Here is an 18683-nt window from a genome sequence, read left to right as displayed (position 1 = left end):
CATTTTCAGAGCTATGGAATAATGCATTTTTAATGTAATTAGAGAATCCTTCCATTACCGAATACTGAGTAACGAAGGTGTATGAATTGGAGGTAACTCACTTGGGGTCAGACAGTAAATAGATCAATGCCTCGGGTGTCAGTTCTTTAGAGGAAGAAATCTGATTGCTACAGCGCAAGCTCATAAAAGCTCCTATTGTTGGGTTCTTAGACACTGCTTCAAATCAACTGTATGTCTTGGCATCATTAGGGAAAGGGCAGTGATGCTTCATTTCAACATTTTGCAAATGTAGCCTTTGATTTGCCGAATTAGAATCTACTTATCAAATCCATGCAAAGACCATTTCTAACATGAGCATAAACTTGGATCCTTCATGAGACTCACTTCCAACAGTGTCCAGAACCCTTCTGGGCTCCATACTCTGAAAAGATCATGATGCTAATCTCTGATGCTTAAGGCCTCCAGAAAAATTAGTGTAACTATAGGGCTAGCGCAGTGGCTGAAGGTTAAGAGCACAAACTGTTCTTGGAGAGGAAATGAATTCTGTTTGCAGCACCCATGTTGGCTCGTTCACAATCACCGGTCACTCCAGCTTCAGGGAACCCAACACCCTCCTTCTGGTCTCCACGGGCAAATGCACTTACATGTTCATGCCCATGGGAAGACACACACAGAGAAATAATTTTTTAATTAAAATAAGAACCAGGCCAGACAGTGCTGATCCATTTCATACACATTTATCATCTGTGCTTTTTACCGACAGGCATCTATTTTTCCCCTTTGGCTGACAGTCTCCAAGAGTTCAAGGACTACATTGAAGATCTGCCTTTGATAGATGATCCAGAAATTTTTGGAATGCATGAGAATGCCAACCTCGTTTTCCAGGTGTGTCGTCTTTCTGCTTAAAATAGCATGTTATATTGTGTAGATAAACTCGATGTTAGTCCTGCCCTCACAGCCCTGTGAGCTACAACGCCCTCAGCAAAAATGTTAGAGACTGGCTAACTTTTTTCAGCTGGGGTTTCAGTTCATTCTGGTGCCTTTAGGGTCTTCAATGAGACTCACTTCCCACGGTGGCCAGAATCCTTCCGGCTCCATACTCCAAAAAGATGAAGATGCTAATCTCTAACAAGGCCTCAAGGAAATTTAATGTAACTAGACACAGCCTTCACAGAATCCTAAGGCACACACACACACACACACACAGAGTTCCGGATTAATACACGTGTGTGTGTGTGTGTGTGTGTGTGTGTGTTTCCTTCTCCTGCCCCTCTCTCACCACACTGAACACATTTGGCTCCTGTTACATGAAGGTTATGGATATACATGGTTAGATTAGAACAGTACAGTTCTAAGTGCCCAAAGGGTCTCTTCTCAGCCCCTTGGTTCAGATCCTGGGAAAATATCCAAGGAAGATAATTAACCTTGCTCTCTCAAAGTAGTCAAGGTACCAGACCACAGCACTGGCTCCAAAGCAGTGATTCTAACCTGGGTCACGACCCCTCTGGGGGTCACCTAAGACCACTGGAAAACACGGATATTTATATAACGAATCATAAAAGTAACAAAACTACAGTGATGAAGCAGCAACGAAAATAATTTTATGGTTGGGGGGTCATCACAACATGAGGAACTCGCGTGACCCAGCCTCATCTCAGGCATCTGTAAAGAACAGAGCTGTGTCTCTGAGGACTCCAGACATCTCTAACGGTCATGGGTTAGATTCTCCTGAAGAGGTCAGGGCAGGGAGATCATCTTTTTTTTTTTTTCAACTTAAGTTTTGCCTGTATGTGTGTTAGAAGGGGAAGTCACCAGGTGGTGGTGGCACACTCCTTTAATCCCAGCACTCGGGAGGCAGAGGCAGGTGGATCTCTGAGTTCGAGGCCAGCCTGGTCTACAGAGTAAGTCCAGGACAGCCAGGACTGTTACACAGAGAAACCCTGTCTCGAAAAACCGAAAGAAAGAAGGTGAAGTCTACCTCGGTATCGAGGCCTCTAACAACACCGGAATCTCCAGAGAGCACACCAGGAGGTCAGCGTTCTGACACTTATTTCATGTTCGCCAATAATGACGCCGCTTCGTTCAGCGGGGCAGTAAAATGATGTGTCCTGGCTTCCGTTGCTCTGCTTTCAAGAGAATCTGCTTGAAGCTAAACCTTCTATTTACTCCTCTCTGACCTCTGACCCTTCTCCTAAATGGCAGAGGGAGGAGGGAAGACAGGGCTGGCCCAGCCTCCTAAAGAGGACAGCTTCAGGAGGGATAAAACCACCCCACCCCCGCCCCTCACCCCTAACACACACACACACACACACACACACACACACACACACACACACACGACATTGTAAACCAACCATGGAGATGTTCGTATTGTCCATTGGTTTCAGAATGACTAGGAGAGCAGGTGTGTAATGACTGGGAGAGCAGATGTGTAATGACTGGGAGAGCAGATGTGTAATGACTGGGAGAGCAGGTGTGTAATGACTGGGAGAGCAGATGTGTAATGACTAGGAGAGCAGGTGTGTAATGACTGGGAGAGCAGATGTGTAATGACTGGGAGAGCAGATGTGTAATGACTGGGAGAGCAGATGTGTAATGACTAGGAGAGCAGATGTGGAATGACTGGGAGAGCAGATGTGTAATGACTGGGAGAGCAGATGTGTAATGAGCCCCAGATGTGTTTCTCTTCGCCTTTCCTTCTTGCACAGTTCCGGGTTAACACTGCAGCCACTTCCTTTGAGCAATTGCCGCTTTTCCCTCCAGAGGATTCTGATAAGGTGGAAGTTGGAGAGACGGCTCAGCAGTTAAGAGCACTGGGGACTTGGATTCGATTCCCAGCACCCACGTGCACTCACAACCAGCTCCAGGGGACTCAGTGCCCTCCGCTGGCCTCCACAGATATGCATGAACATGCTGCATGAACGTGCTGCACAAACATGCTAGCAAACCACCCATACCCATAATATAATGTATGGAGGTGGGCATGTGACCCAGGCTAAAGCAAAGGCTGCCACTCCCCCCTCTGCCACTCTGTACACAGATGTCCAGCACGGTCTACACAAATGCTGAGTTTCGGGAAGGGTCCTCTGGAATCGGTCGCTGGGATGTCATATCTGCAGATATCTGTCTTTCCCCTGATGATCCCACCCGCTCCCCAACCACCATGTAGGGGAAACTCCTCTGCAATAGGAAAAGCCAAGAGTCCCGGAGAAAAAAACAGCTGGACATGTGCAGAAGAGACAAGATTACACCCGTTTGTGACCCCGCAGATGTCCACACTCTCAAGGCCCTGACTGAGCCGTGGAATTGAACTGGCATTACTGGTACAGCTTCCCGGGGATAAGAGTTCACAGACTTAACAGAAGCATGGCGACACCAACGAGAAATGGAGTTTTCCGAAGAAGTGCGCGAACCTAGGCCGCTCAGATCATGTTAGACACAGGGAGGCAGCAGGGGGGGGTGACGTAAGAATGGAGAGAGGTGCGGGGCCGGGCGGTGGTGGCGCACGCCTTTAATCCCAGCACTCGGGAGGCAGAGCCAGGCGGATCTCTGTGAGTTCGAGGCCAGCCTGGTCTACAGAGCGAGATCCAGGACAGGCATCAAAACTACACAGAGAAACCCTGTCTCGAAAAAAAAAAAAAAAAGGAATGCAGGGTGGTCAGAGCAAGATATGCATTTTTTGTATCTTTTTTTATTATTGCTGTTCTTTGAGATTATATTCCCTCTTCTTTTCCCTCCCTTTGAGCCTCTTATGTACCACCCACTGGATCTCTTGCAAATCTGTGGCCTCTTCTCTTTAATTGTTGTTGTTAGCGTGTGTGTCTGTGCGTGTACGTTGTGTATGTGTGTGTTCCTAAATACATAAATACAATCTGTTCAGTCTGTATAATGCTACAGATATGTGTTTTCAGGGCTGAGCATTTGGTAGAAGTGTGCTCTGCCCTGGGGAAGACTATTGGAGGGTTTGGTTTGGGTTGGTAGTTGGGTTTTAATTTTGGGTTTTGGTTTTGGTTTTCAGACAGCAGAAGGCCTTCTGTCGTGGGAGAGCTTTTACCTCCTGCTTTCGGGAAGGAGGAAGATTTGAAATCCTCCATCTGTTTGCCGGTTGCCTTTAGCCAGAGAAAATCTTTGTAACAAAGTGTCATCATGAGAAAGCATGTTCTGCTTAGGTTAGGTAATTAGGTTCCTTTTAAGGAATGTGGTCTGAACAGAAAAGCTATACATTCTTCCTACACTTTGCAAGTTATATTTAAATAAATGCTTCCTAGAAACTAGTAAAGGACAGAACGGGGCAGGAAGGGGCAGATCTGAGGTCCCGAGTGTGTGTCAGCGGCCCCCTCTGCTGTCTGAGCCTGACCTTGTCACCCCAGGGCCCTGCCAAAATGTCACTTTCTAAAACTGAGTCTGAACAAGACGAGAAGTGAGTTGTTCTGGGAGCAGACTTACGGTTGCTATGAAGAAAAGCCAAATGACAACCAACTGGATGCTTTGGCTGCCGCCCCACGTATCAGATTCTGCTCAGACAATGAGTGCTGGGGGTTGTTGAGTCGAAGCTGACAAGCACTCCAAAGAGACACTTGCTGCTGCGAGGATGGTCTGCTTCTGAAGAACCGAGTGGACCAGAAGTGGAAGAGGCAGGCTGTGTCCACACAGCTGCTGGGTCTGTCACCCTACTGGAAAGGTCTTTCTGTCCCATGGGGGGAGAAAGAAAGAAAGATGCCATAAAGACACAGTTGAGCCAAGCCAGCTAAAGTGGAAACTTGCCGAGCTTCTGGTCCAAACTCAGGGATGCCCACATCCATGTTGTGTCCAGAGCTCCACGGGAGAGCATTTGTCATTCTGCCACAGAGGCCAGGAAAGAAGGAGCTGAAATGCTTTGCTAAGCTTGGAGAGCCCAAGCTAGAGTTGTAGGCCGAGACCACTGGTTGTGTGTCTATGCTGGGCAAAGTCAATGAGACGATTTTTGCTGGGGAAGCAGCTTTTCCCTTCCTTTCTCATCAATGGACGTAAGGTCTTGATCAGGAAGGATGAGCAAGCAGGTCTAGAGATCTGATGAACAGCCTTGTGCATGTAATCAATGGTACTGTGCACTCAAAATTTGAGAGCCGGTGAGAGGACTCAGTGGATAAAGGCAGCTGCCACCAAGCCTAATGCCATGAGTTCAATCCCCAACACCCGCAGGTGGAAGGAGAGAACTGACCCCTGCAAGTTGTCCTCTGACCTCCACTCACACGTCATGGCATCCATGTGCATAGGCACACACAATTTTCTTAATGTAAAAAAAAAAAGAATGTCATTTGGTTAAGAGAGTAGCTCTCGTATTGTACTCTAACCACAATTGAATCAATACCTTTGTTTTTGAGAACTTGCCTACTTCCTACATGTAAACGACACATATGATAAACTTCACCTGACTCCACCTTCCCTGCTCTGTCTCTTACCGCCACTACAGTACAAAGAAACCAACACCCTCATCACCACCATCCTGGAGGTTCAGCCAAGATCCTCCTCGGGCGGCGAGGGGAAAAGCAATGATGAAATTGTCCAGGAGCTCGTTGCTTCCATCCAGACCAGAGTTCCAGGTAATAAACACTGGCTGGCGTCTACCCGTAACGGGAGCCTTAGGAGTAAACCCAGAGAACTAAATGGTAAGCAGATGTGGAGGCTTAATTTTTTTCATGGATTTTCTTTCCCTGGAGAGCTCGCCTCACGTGGAGTTCTCCGTTTATGTCTAAAGATCTACAGCACCCCAGCAGCCCACCTGCAAGGACCACGAGGAGCCACCTGGCTTACAGCCCACACGACTTCAGCCAGGCTTTGCTCTGAGCTCTGGTTCTAAAGTCTCTGGACCTGTGGCGTCCAAGACAGTAGCTGCTGGCTACATGCGGCAGCTTGCTAACCTTAAAATTTGACATTGAGTGCTTGGTTGCACTAAGCATTTTAAATGCTTGTGTCTTGGACAGCACAGATGGGGACATTTCCAGCATGGTTTAAAGCTTTATTAGAATCCTGTCCTAGAATCCACTTCAGTGTTTTCTTCATTCAGGAGAAATGGCCACTGGTAATTTATGGAATCTTCCTGAATGATCACAAGAGAGCCACTCTCCCACTTCCCTGAGACTGACAGTATATTTACGTCCCTAGATCAACTGTTCATGGTCGGAAGTGATGTCATAACAAGAGAACGGAAACTGAGGTACAGAAAAAGAACCATGACGGAGTCCTAAAGACTCTAAAGGCCTCCGGGTGAAAAGGAGCTCTGAGCCATGTGACCCAAGCATAATCCTGTCATTCCCCACCACACAAAGGGCGGGCCCCAAAAACAGAATGTCCACTTGGGCAGGAAGTTGTGTTAACGTTGAAGAACACTGTCAATTAATTTAGGGAGCAGTTTCTTCTACATAAATAGAATGTAGGAGAAGAGTAGAAATGATGCAGAGGTGAGGGGCAGTGGACACAGCAGACTTCCTCCAGAGTCCCGTTGACGCTGAGATTTTCTCTCCATGCTTCATAAAGCTCTCACTTACGCTCTGAAATGGGAAGCAGGTTTCTCCACACATCATGCAGCTTATGCTTTTCCTGTGAAATGAGAAGCAGGCCATCTGCTGAGACTGAGAACAGGAGGTCCCATCAGCTCCACAGAACTTAGGGGCTTGAAATGCCCCCCTCTGGGGGGGATAATAAGGCTCGTATAACCGCGGCTCTGTGGTCCGGAGAGATCAGGCTGACCCACACCCTGCTGAGTGATGTTCCTCCAACAGCCAAATTGTGAATGCTTCAGAAGGAATCCAGTCTGCGTATGGTGTATCTTAGAACCCCTTATGTGCTCACCCTTGCCACAGACATTCAAGGAAAACGCAGTTCCTTCCTTCGTCCTAGCCCATGTGGCTCATCTGGACCTCCGTTTTGTAGGACTGGGGTAGGAAGGACTTATCATTCTCCCTCCAGTTCGACTCCAGTCTTGAGTGATGCTCGTAACTTGGGATAAACGCAAGTCTCTCTCAGTCTCTGTCTCCCACTCCCACCCCTTCCTGTCCTGGAAGCAGTTCAGGTCTACAGGGAAGACCAAGACTTACACACATATTCGAGGGATGAGGGGAACACGACACTGGGTCCCTGGCCCTCGGGTCTCTAGATCGTTGCTTGTCATTTAAGCCATCACCTTGGTGGGCGGCATTTGTCCCAAGGTGTTCAGAGCTCTGCCTCTCATTCTGCCAAAGCCAAATGTATCTTGGTGAAGTCAGAGGAGGACTTGTGGGAGTCGGCTTTCTCCTTTTAACTAGGTGTGGCTCGGGGATTGAACTCGAGTTAGGAGGTTTAGCAGCAGGCACCATTACCCACTGACCCATCTGCCCAACCCCAGATGTATTTTCTTAGGCCTCCCTGCCACGCCTCCACACCCACTGTGGAGACTGACGCACAGGAGCCCCTCACTCAGGCCTGCAGAGTCCACAGGCACACTGACTTATGCCTCACTGGCTTCCTCTCAGCCCCTCCCCCATGGTTACCCAGAAAGGGAGCAGGCTGCCCTTCGCTTGGGTGCGTGACTTCCTCCCACACTATCCCAGTCAGTGTCTCTTGTGTTCTATCTACCTGTGTCCAAGCCAAAGTTCAAACCGGCCCAGAAGATGAATACTGCCTTGACAAGAAGGGAAATACTGATTCTCTCTCTCTCTCTCTCTCTCTCTCTCTCTCTCTCTCTCTCTCTCTCAGACGGACACATTTTTCCCTGATTTCCATGCATTTAAGCCTTATTATTTTGTGAATGCTTCAATGTAAACACAGGTGGATCACCAAAGACTTATAAATTTTTTTAAATGTTGTCAAATTGAAGCTCTTGCTTAAATAATGAGAGAAATTAGCTTTAGGGAAAAATACATGTAACGAAAAGCCAGGCCCCTGAGAAGACTAGGTGGCTGAAGCGGTCACCTGGAGAGTGTGAGGACCTGTGCTCACGGGAAGGTGGAAGGGAGAACTGAGTCCTCCAGGTTGCCCTTTGACCCCCACAGGCACGTCATGGCATGCATACACTTGCACTCACGTGTCGTATGAAAACACAACAATAACAGATAATGTTTTAAAGGAGAAGCCCCTGACAGTAGTAGTGTTGTGAAGATGGAAATCAAGGCTGTCTGGTCTGAGAAGCCAACTGTGTGTGTTTCAGAAGCCCTGCATATGGAGGGAGCCTCCGAGAGCCTTTTTGTCAAGGACCCTCAAGGCCGCCTGGATTCTCTGACCACCGTCCTTGGCCAGGAAGTGGACCGGTTCAACAATCTGCTGAAGCTAATACATGTACGAATGCTCACCTCCATCACTGCTACTGGGTAGCTGAGCCTTGAGAACGATATGAGACCATGAGTGTGCTCAGAAGTCTCCATCCTGTCGTTTCTAGGCTTCTCTTTGGCTGTACTAACCCCTCCTCAGACCCAGGCTGTGTGTGGTTGAGTCAGCATTCCCTTATTCTAACAGCAGCTGTGTGAACATGTGACATCACAGACCCTCAGGCTCCTCACTGATCTGCCTTACTTACATCTGTAGAATTACTGTTGGGGGCTGGAGAGATGGCTCAGTGGTCAAGAGCACTGGCTGTTCTTTCAGAAGACCCGGGTTCAATTCCCAGCATCCACATGGCAGCTCACAATTGCCTGTAATTCCACCTCCAGGGGCTCTAACACTCTCACACAGACACACATGCAAAAAAAGCACCAATGAGTATAAAATAGAAAATAAAATAAAAATAAAATTAAAAACTCCTTAGAATTACCGTCAACTCACTTGAAATTTTCCAGGACCTCAGCACTCAGTTAAGAGTGAGTTGGGGCTGAGGAAACAGTTCAGTCAGGACAAGCCCAGTGACCGAAGTTCAAGCCCCAGAACCCAAGTGAAAAAAGTAGAAGCCTTGGGCAGTGGCCTGCCCTTGTAATCCCCTCTCTGGAAAGCAGAGAGAAAGGTGGGTTCTTGGGGAATCATTGGTCAGCCAGTTTAGCCTACTTGGGAAGTTCTAGGCCAGTGAGGAACCTTGTCAAAAAAGCAAAAAAAAAGTAGGGCTGAAGAGATAGCTCAACAGTTAAGAGCAATTTTTGCTCTTCCAGAGGACCTGGGTTCGAATCCCAGCACCCACATGGCAGCTCACAACCAGCCGTTAACATCAGTCCCAGGGAATCAGATGCCCTCTTCTAGCCTCCACAAGCACACATGTGGTGCACATACATATACACAGGCAAAACACTTAAGCACATAAAATAATAAAATACATAGATTTACTTTTTGTTAAAAAGAGGTAAAGACAATGTCAGAGGAGTGATACCTGAGGTTGTCTTTTGCCACATGTATGTACACACACATGCTCAGTCATACACATAGAAACTGTGAAAGCCATTTTACACCCCTTCTCCCAATAATTATGCCTGTAATGTGCACTGATCTTTTTTTTGTGCTCTCAGATTTCTCTAGAAACACTCAACAAAGCCATTGCTGGATTTGTGGTGATGTCTGAAGAAATGGAAAAAGTGTATCAGAGTTTCCTCAACAACCAGGTTCCCTCTCTGTGGTCTAACACAGCCTACCCATCCTTGAAGCCACTGGGATCATGGGTCAAAGACCTTATTCTGAGGACTGCATTCGTGGATGTACGGGAGATTTCACTCGTGCGGGTTTTGATGGATTTGGGAGATTTCACTCGTTCGGGTTTTGATGGATTTGACAGCATGTCTGGCCCTAAACTCCTGAGGGAGCTCTGAGTAACAACTGTTAGGAATCATTTGATTCTGGAGAAACAGAACCTTCCAGTATGGCTTCACTTTGAAAGTCTTAAGTAGATTATAATGCCATTTTCCCTAGGCTCTTATCTATATATTGGTTTTCAACTCCAGGCCGTTCTTGAGGTTTTAGCTGCAATGTACAGCCCCATTGTAGAGTGTAAAAAATGGCATGGCTCCACCCAGTCAGATGTGCTTTGGCTGCCCCAGCCTCTTGTCCCCTGTGGGTTCAGGTTGGCAGTCAAGGCTGGTAGTTGAGAAGGGGAATGGACCAGCAGTAATATGAGGGGCAGAGGGTAACTCAGAATTCATTTAGATGCCACCCTCCCCTCCCAACACAGCTCTGATTTAGACAGCTCATTCTACCTCAGAAATGAAATGCCTCATGAAATCACGTCTCTCCCTTAGCTGTGGCTCAAAAGAGGACAGCCCAAGTCCTTCTGGATTTCCGGCTTCTTCTTTCCTCAAGGATTTCTCACAGGTACTGGTGCCTTCCTAGGAAACTCTTGCAGGAAAGGTTGTGTTTGTTACACGCACAGGGTTTCCAGGAGCTGAGGAAATAGCATGGCTGCCGATGGTCCTGCTGACCCTGCTGATCTAGGACAATCTAGGATTACTCCTCCTCCATCGTGGAGGTGGAGGGGGGTGGGAGGAGAAAAATAGATGCTCTCTGGTAAACTAATCCTTGCCCTTCTCAGGTTATCCATGGGTTTGATTTAGGCTAAATTCATGAATAGAAAGCTATTGGCTCAACTCTCCATGTGACACAACCCTCCCATTCCCCACCCTCCTTCAGAGGCTTCGACTGCTGTCACCCTGCACATGCCTCAGCTCTAGGCAGCCTCCTCTCTCTAAAAGATACTCTCTATTTTGAGACAGGGTCTCCTGTAGCCCAGACTGCCTTGACTTCATCGTACAGTCAAGGATGACCTTGAGTTTCTAACCCTACCGCCTCCACCGCTGGAATTCTGGGATTACATGCATAGACCACCTTACCCACGTTTTAGACAGTGCTGGGAATTGAACCCAGAGCTTTGTGCATTCTAGGCAACACATTTCCAACTGAACAACATCCCTAGCCTGAAAAAAAAAATACTCTTGATATCCCTTCATCAGTCCTAGTGGATTTGACTGGAGCGTCCCAGAGGGATCCAGACTGTGGGGCTTCTGGATACCCAATCCTCAGTTTGTCTCATTCCTAATTCCTGATAAACAGCCCCTATAAGCAAGCCGGACAAAATCCTGAAGTTAGGAAGACGTACCCTAAAACTTTCTCACTAGCTTTTCTCTCTCACGGCAGGGCAATACCCTTGAAACGCAGTCTCTTCCTTCCACCCTTTGGTTTTTGTTTGTTTGTTTGTTTATAGTTTGGGGTTTGTTGGTGTTTTTTGTTTGGGTTTTTGCTTTTGGTTTTGTTGTTGGTTGGTTGGTTGGTTGGTTGGTTGGTTGGTTGGTTGGTTGTTTTTTGAGACAGAGTCTCATTGTGTAGCCCTGGCTAGCTTGGAACTCACTACATAGACTAGGCTAGCCTTGAATTTACAGAACTCTGCCTGCCTCTGCCTCTGGGTGCTAGATTTAAAAGTGTTTGCCACTATACCTAGCTTGTTTGTTCTATAGGGGTGTGTGTGTGTGTGTGTGTGTGTGTGTATGTGTGTGTGTGTGTGTGTGTGTAGCAAGTATTTGTATGTGCATGCATGTGCAGATGCCTATGGAGGCCAGAAGAGGCTGTTGGATTTCCCTAGCACTGGAAGTATATAGGTGGTTGTGAATTGCCTGATGTAGATACTGGGAACTGAACTCGGGTCTCTGCACTGAGCCATCTCTCCAGCCCCCTTTCCCGTCTTCTTAATCATGACATGAACTTATACATCCCTTGGCTTCTATGCTCTATGAACTAATTCCATGTAGAACCCTAATAGCTTGAGTTTCTTTTTTAGTTATTTTTCCTTACATTTATTTATTCCTTTATTGGGAGGGAAGGCATGCATATTCACAAGACAGATGTGGAGGTCAGGGGACAACTTGCTGGAGCTGGCTCTCTCCTTCCACAATGTAGGTCCCGGGGACCAAACTCATCAGGCTTGGCAGCAAGGGCCTTCTCCTGCTTAGCCATCCCACCAGCCCCAGTGAGGGTTTCTGTGGGGAAGGAGCTCTCTGATGCTAGCACAGCCTGGGTGAATGGGAGGACGAAGGATCTGTGGAGCAGCAGTGTACTTTAAAAGACCTACTTTCCTGTATTTTCAGGAACTCTTCAGAACCATGCTCGAAAATATAACTTGCCTATAGATGAGCTGAGTTTCAAGTATAACATGATTCCCTCCTACCGAGATCAAGCCGCGGTGGTAGAAGCGGCCAAGGACATTCATTTTGGAGAAGAACTGCCCATGGACCTGGAGGTATTGCCCACCTGACTACATGGCAAAGCTTCTATCCACTGTCAGTGGAGAGTTCAGCCAGTCCCCACTGCCCCACCACCCCCATTTGCAGGAGCGAGAGAAGAGGGTGGTACTCATACCCCAAAGCCAGCTCCTCAGCAGCGACTAGATGGGAGCGTCTCAAATGTAGTCCAATTTATAGAACTATTTTTCTGCATAAAGCTACATCATTTAGATTCAGACAGCAATGGTGTCCATCTTACAGAGGCAGTATAATAAGACATTCAAAACAGTTTCAGAATGAAATAAACTTCAGTTTGAATCCTGGTTCTGCCCTTCACCAGCCATGTGTGCTGAAACAATTGCTTACGTGCCTGAACTTTGGTGTTCTCATCTAGAAATTGGGGCTGATGACGGACTCAAAGAAAGAAGTGACATGTGTCATAGAGCCAACACAAAGTTCAGTCACATAATCCACTATAATATTGTAGACGAAGTTTGTCTACAGCAGCCACTCGGCCCCCTCCTGGCAGAACTGAAATGCTGCCTTCATACCCTTCTAACTGTAACCACAGTCAGTGTGTGCTACAGGGGTGTGTCTTAATGGTCTTGCCCTCTTCCAATAGTATTGCAGATATATAATCTATCTTCTAGAAGGGCACGCAGATCCTCAGGGGGCCTTGCTGAGAAGAATAGATCCAGCCCTTACCTCCCTCCCTCTGCTTCTCAAGAGGGAAAGAAAACTCATTACTCATAATGGCAGATAGTCTAAGGTAGCCACAATTGGGTTTCCCAGGAGCATCCCCAATTCTGCATCCTGGTGCAGTGTAGCCAGTATCAAATTCAGTACCAAACTGAGGGTCAGGGTGACCTACCTCTCAGATCTTTAGGGTACCCCTCTCTGAAATGCAGGAATAGGAACAACTATTTTTAGAGGTGCTTGTTGAAGGGGTGGGACACAGGCAGTGACTCACACTGTTCATCCCTTCTCCTCCGCTCACCCCTGAACTTCTGACTTTCAGTTGCCCTCTCCTGAAGATGGAGTTCTTGTTCATGGGATGTTCATGGATGCTTCTCGGTGGGATGATAACGAGATGGTCATAGAAGACGCGTTGCCGGGACAGATGAACCCCATGCTGCCTGTAGTTCATTTTGAACCACAACAAAACTATGAGCCAATCCAAACACTCTACCACTCCCCACTTTACAAAACAGGAGCCCGGGCAGGAACGCTTTCAACCACAGGTGAGGATGTTCTTAAGATTTGTACATGGGGCCGGAGAGATGGCTTAGGAGGGAAGAGCGCTATCTGAGGCTCTTACAGGGAATCCAGGTTTGATTCTTAGCACCCACAAGGTGGCTGACAACCATCTGCAATTCCAGTTCCGGAGGATCCAGTGCCCTCTTCTGGCTTTCAGGGGCACTGCACACATGTACTACACAGACAAACAAGCAAACACACACCCATGTACGTAAAAATAAGTATGTTTTAAACAAAAACCTCAATCAAAACCCAAGTACTGCTGGGCATGGTGGCACATACCTTTAATCCCAGCATCATCAGACAGGTCTTCTGTGAGTTCAAAGCCAGCCTGGTCTACATAGTGAGTTCCAGACTAGCCAGAGGTACGTAGTAAGACTGTCTCAGAAAGAAAAGAAAAAAGCCAAATGCTAGTCACTGAGTCGGTATAGTGCTTGCTCAGCATACACAACTTCCTGTGTGAAGTCCTCAGCACTGTGTAAAACTGGGGGTGGTGGTATGTGCCTCTAATCCCAGCATGTAGGTCAAGGCAGAAGGATCAGAAGTTCAAGACCATCTTCAACTATTTAGCAACTTTCTGGGGCTAGCCTAGGCTATGAGACTTTCTCTCTCTCTCCCTCTCCCCCCCCCTCTCTCTCACACACACACATACACACACACACTGCTGCACTGGAGATGAAGCTCAGTTATGGAATACTTGCCTGGCATGAAAAAGTGTCTGGGCTCAGTGCTCAGGAGTGAAAAAAAAAGTTAACTCTGCAAAAAAAAAAAAAAAATTGCTGGCTGTAACACACTAAGAAAGTTGTTGGTCCAATTAACTAGATTTAAGACGGGAGTACCTGTGCTGGAGAGATGGTTCAGCAGTTAAGATCACTTACGGCTCTTGCAGAGGACTGGAATCTCATCCCTAGCACTAATGTTAGCCTATGACTCCAGCTCCAGAGGATATGAATCCCTCTTCTGGCCTCTTCAGACATGTACACTCATGTGCACGTACCCCCATGCAGACACACATACATATAAGTAAATAGAAATAAAAGAATACACATTTACGGCTGGTGAAGCTGTGTTTGTAATGACCCTGGGTGGACGTGGACATCATAACCTTAGCGTTCATTCCTGTTAGAACTAAGAAGTAGAAAACAGAGTTTAATGGGCAGCGACTTCCAGTTCCAAAGTGATGGACTGAATAAGCACCAAAAGCACCCCTCACCAAATAAAACCTGGCCTGTCATAAAAGAAGTTTTACATGAAGTAAGTGGAAAGCTGTGTTACAACACTCTGAACAGACCTGAGACACAGTTCTCAAAAGGAGGCAGAGAGAAAGAAAACCGTCTCTACGGATAGAGATGCATACACACAGACACAAAAATTAGAATTTTAAGTTAGATCATTGATAGATACTTGAGGCTTAATCACCAAATTTTAAAATGCTTAACTCGTAATGAAATGGTTGTAATAATTGCCAGTGGCTGCTCGTCTCCTAAAAAGTCAATCAGGTGTACGCATGTTTCCTAATGGAGGTGCAGGTCACCGTAAAATGATCTTACCGAAACAGTCAAATCTGAGTGTGAGCACATCTCTACGTCTAAACCTTCCTTCACATGGATAGGAGAGATGTCCGGATTCTGGGAAATCTAGTGAGGGAAACAGCCCGGTTATGTCAACAAATACATTGTAATCGGTGGCAAAGACACAGGGGGGGATTTATAATTAAAGGAGATTTAAGGCACACGTCATTGCTGTGAGGTGTGGCCCTTATTTGGAATCTGAATCAAGCTAACTGTCAAGTACCAATATACTGTATGGAACAGTGGGGGGAGGGGGTTGCACATATTATCTGTGTATGTACACTTGAAAAATTTGAACAGCTATTAGACGTTAACATCTTAGCTGTGACAGTAGTTGAGTCTCTAGGAGTCATGACTTAAAGACACACACTAAAATAAGTGCGCAGAAATTGCCACCTACTATCTGCTTCAAAGTAATCTAGGAGTCGTGAAGAGGTGTACAGGATGAGACGGATACAAAAGGAATGTTTCCACTTATCCACAGAGGAAAAAACGAATATGATCAAACATGAACGGTGAACCTAGTTAACCAATCAGTGCATTCTAACAATTTCTCGCTATGTTTTAGAACGACACAATAATACCGTTTTGAAACTAGGCTGAAGGGATGGCTGTCCAAGTCTCTTGTGAGCTGTAGCATCATAAAGAAGGATGAAAGCAGGCAGGTTCCTCTTGTGATGGAGACCGGAAATATTTCCAGATGCCAAACGAGTTTCTTCACTAAGGGGTCCCCACCCACCTCAGAGCTAGTTCAGCTAAGGACCTGCACAGGCCCTGGTCCTTCCTGCAGACAGCAGCTTCCTGTAGTTCAGGCTCTGTAGTTCTAAAGCCCGTTTACATTCAGGCACCCTGACCCTCTGGGAAACACAGCCTTTATTCCTGCATCCTTTTCTTTCTGTCTTCATTCATTTATTTTGAGACAGCATCTCACTATGTAACTCTAGCAGCTTGGAACTTGCTATGTCGACCAGGCTGGCCTCCAATTGGTAGAGAGCCAGCTGTCTCTGCCTGCCCAGTGCTGGGGACAGACATGAACCACCACACCCAGACTGCGATTTATTTTTAATTATGTATATTTGTCATGGGGGGGGGGAGGTTACAGAATGATATGAACACCTGAGTGCACATACCTCCAGGGTCCAGAAGAGGGCATCAGATCCCTTGGCGCTGGAGTTCCAGGTGGTGGTAGGCTGCCTGACATTGGTGCTCATACATACGCTCTTAACCATTGAGCCATTTCTCCAGCCCTCCTACATTCCTTATTACACACATCCGACTGCCCTTGACCTTCTAGTCATCCTTCTTCCCTCTGCAGAGCAGCCCACCTTTGCTTTCTTTAACCACAGTCCACAAGGCAACGTCTGTGTGCTTGCCGTAACCATCCTGTTTTGTTAGAAGCACAAGGCCTCTGACATCAGCCCTCCAGGGTTCCGGCCCAAGCGGATATGTGGCATGAGCCACACACATCTATCCCAATCATCTACCGCTTGGAGATGGTTATTGTCTAACTCTGAGTCATAGCAGAGTCTACTGTACAGTGAACCTCTCAGAAAACAGTGGTGAGACGCGGAGAGAAAGGCTTTGGGGCGGCAGCTCAATTCATTTCTGGCCAACAGACAACTTGGTTCTGCTTAAACAGACAGTGGTAGCAGGGGGTTGGTTATGTCCCGAGTCCTTCTCCAGATGTAGGGAAGGCCTCATGTGCTCAAGACACTGACTGCCTGTGGGGAAGTGTACATTGGGCTGGCACCCAAAGAAGCATGGAAAAGGGGAATGTGAGCTTACAAGGGGGTGCTTAGGACCCTGGACAAATTTCTGCACTGCATAAAACCAGTAAATACATTGGAATACTGTCTAGATTGGCTTGCTATTGAACTTGGACCATCGCACTGTACAACCTGGTATTCCATAGGACACAAAAGTAAGGAGAAGGTAGAGGCGTCCTCTCCTGGGTACGATACCCTTCCCTGATGTTCATCCATACTGATGTCATCTGAGAAAGCAGTCCCAAGAGACAGCAATTTCCACTGAGGACAATAGTGTCTTCTCCATAGCCCCTCAGACAGCCACACAATGAAAAGGACACTAAGAGTGACTTTTTCTATTGAATGACTTAGAGACAGAATGCCTGTCACTATGCTTATTCATTTCAGGATCCCAAGACCCTTCCAGTGTAGGATGGGATGCAGGATGGATGGATGGATGACCACAGGAATAGATGCCCTACCTACCATTAAATACCCCTAAATCCCACTGAAATGTCAGGCCTTAATCCCAGCCCAATACTCTTAGATTCAAACTACAGACAACCTGAAACATACTCAACAAGTTATAAGGTCTAAGCAAGACAGGCCCTAAAGCACCATGATTTTAAAATCTCAACCTGTATAGCATGAAACCGGGAACTTCGGAGACCTGTGCCCAACATCTTCAGGTTCAGTTGGGTCTCAAGCTAGAGTCCCTACACTCTCAGTATCTCTCTGAATCCTGAGGTTACTCTTTAAATAACAGCTCTTCTCTCCCACCCCCACCCCACCCATACCCACTCCACCCCCACCCCACTCTACCCCCACCCCCACCTCTCTTGTATCCCTTATTAGGCCATTCAACCAACTTCGTGGTGACTGTCCTCTTACCCTCCAATCGGCCCAGTGATTACTGGATCGCCAAGGGATCTGCATTACTCTGCCAGCTGAGTGAGTGAACAGGGGCCATGCTGATCAGAGATCCTCCATGGTGAGGAGAAAGTGACTTCCAACCTGACTTAAGTGTAGCTGCTGCAGCTGTTATTTCTCCCACGACCTAAAATAAAGTAGTTTTGAGTTATTTCTGTTGGAAACCCCAGCTGTGATGTGGAGGCGACGGGTTCATACACCCTCTACTAAACTCACTCGCTGACTCCATGTGAAAGCCTCGCTGCTTCTCTTTGGTGTGTTGCTCAGAGCCCTGGGAAGAACGAGGAGTCGGCCCTCACTCACACATTCTCCCTGCCTTGTCACACGTGTATGAGAGGCCCACAGTCCATGTCAGCCTCATGGCCCCAGACACTTCTGTTCCTAGACTTAATTAAGGCTCTCGAAAGTCCGACAAGCAGAAGGCTGGTCCAACAACAATAATGACCATCAGGTGTGTCCAACCTTTTGACCTTGTGACATGACATTGTCACCCACAAAGTTCACCCTTGAGAACTGTGCAATTGAATTAATTGTGCAAAATAGTGGCAGGGGAGTCTTAGCAATGTGTGTGTGTGTGTGTGTGTGTGTGTGTGTGTGTGTGTGTGTGTGTGTGTGTGTGTTATATGTGTTCATGTATGTGTGTGTGAATGTAGGCACATGTATACCATCATAGTGCATGTGTGAAGTGAATGTAGGCACATGTGTACCATCACAGTGCATGTGTGAAGATCAGAGGGTAATCCTTACTGTCTACTTTGAGGCAGAGGCTCTCATTCACTGCTGCAAATACCAGCATAGTATACCAGCATAGCTGGCCCATTAGTCTCTGACAGTTCTCCTGCCTCTGCTTCCCACGTCCTAGACTGGGATTTCAGACATGCTACTATGTCTGGCTTTTATATGGGTTCTCGAGACTCCTGCTCAGGCTACCAGGCTTCTGTGGCAAGCATTCTACCCATAGAACCCTCTCTATCATCCTAAACCTTCCACTTATGGATGAACCAGTGTCAAAATTGGCCACATCCTAATTGGTTGCATCTGAG

The 18683-nt window shown here is 47.1% G+C and overlaps 1 protein-coding gene across 2 annotated transcripts in view; it reads left to right on the top strand.

Annotated features, from left to right (window-relative positions):
* Dnah6 (dynein axonemal heavy chain 6) overlaps positions 1-17868 on the top strand; it is a 220711-nt gene extending 202843 nt beyond the window's left edge. For both annotated transcript variants that reach the window (XM_052718995.1, XM_052718994.1), the window contains 8 exons: positions 764-885; positions 5453-5582; positions 8165-8292; positions 9444-9629; positions 10167-10239; positions 12003-12154; positions 13156-13378; positions 17566-17868. In XM_052718995.1, coding sequence (XP_052574955.1) covers positions 764-885; positions 5453-5582; positions 8165-8292; positions 9444-9629; positions 10167-10239; positions 12003-12154; positions 13156-13378; positions 17566-17669 — 1118 coding nt within the window. In that variant the 3' untranslated portion in view covers positions 17670-17868. The remainder of the gene's footprint in view (positions 1-763; positions 886-5452; positions 5583-8164; positions 8293-9443; positions 9630-10166; positions 10240-12002; positions 12155-13155; positions 13379-17565) is intronic.
* The last annotated feature ends 815 nt before the right edge of the window (positions 17869-18683 follow it).

The sequence above is a fragment of the Peromyscus californicus genome, unplaced genomic scaffold, assembly GCF_007827085.1.
Source record: "Peromyscus californicus insignis strain IS unplaced genomic scaffold, ASM782708v3 Scaffold_6__1_contigs__length_162567912, whole genome shotgun sequence".
In the NCBI taxonomy this organism is placed as follows: Eukaryota; Metazoa; Chordata; class Mammalia; order Rodentia; family Cricetidae; genus Peromyscus; species Peromyscus californicus.
This window is presented reverse-complemented; position numbering and strand designations above follow the sequence as displayed.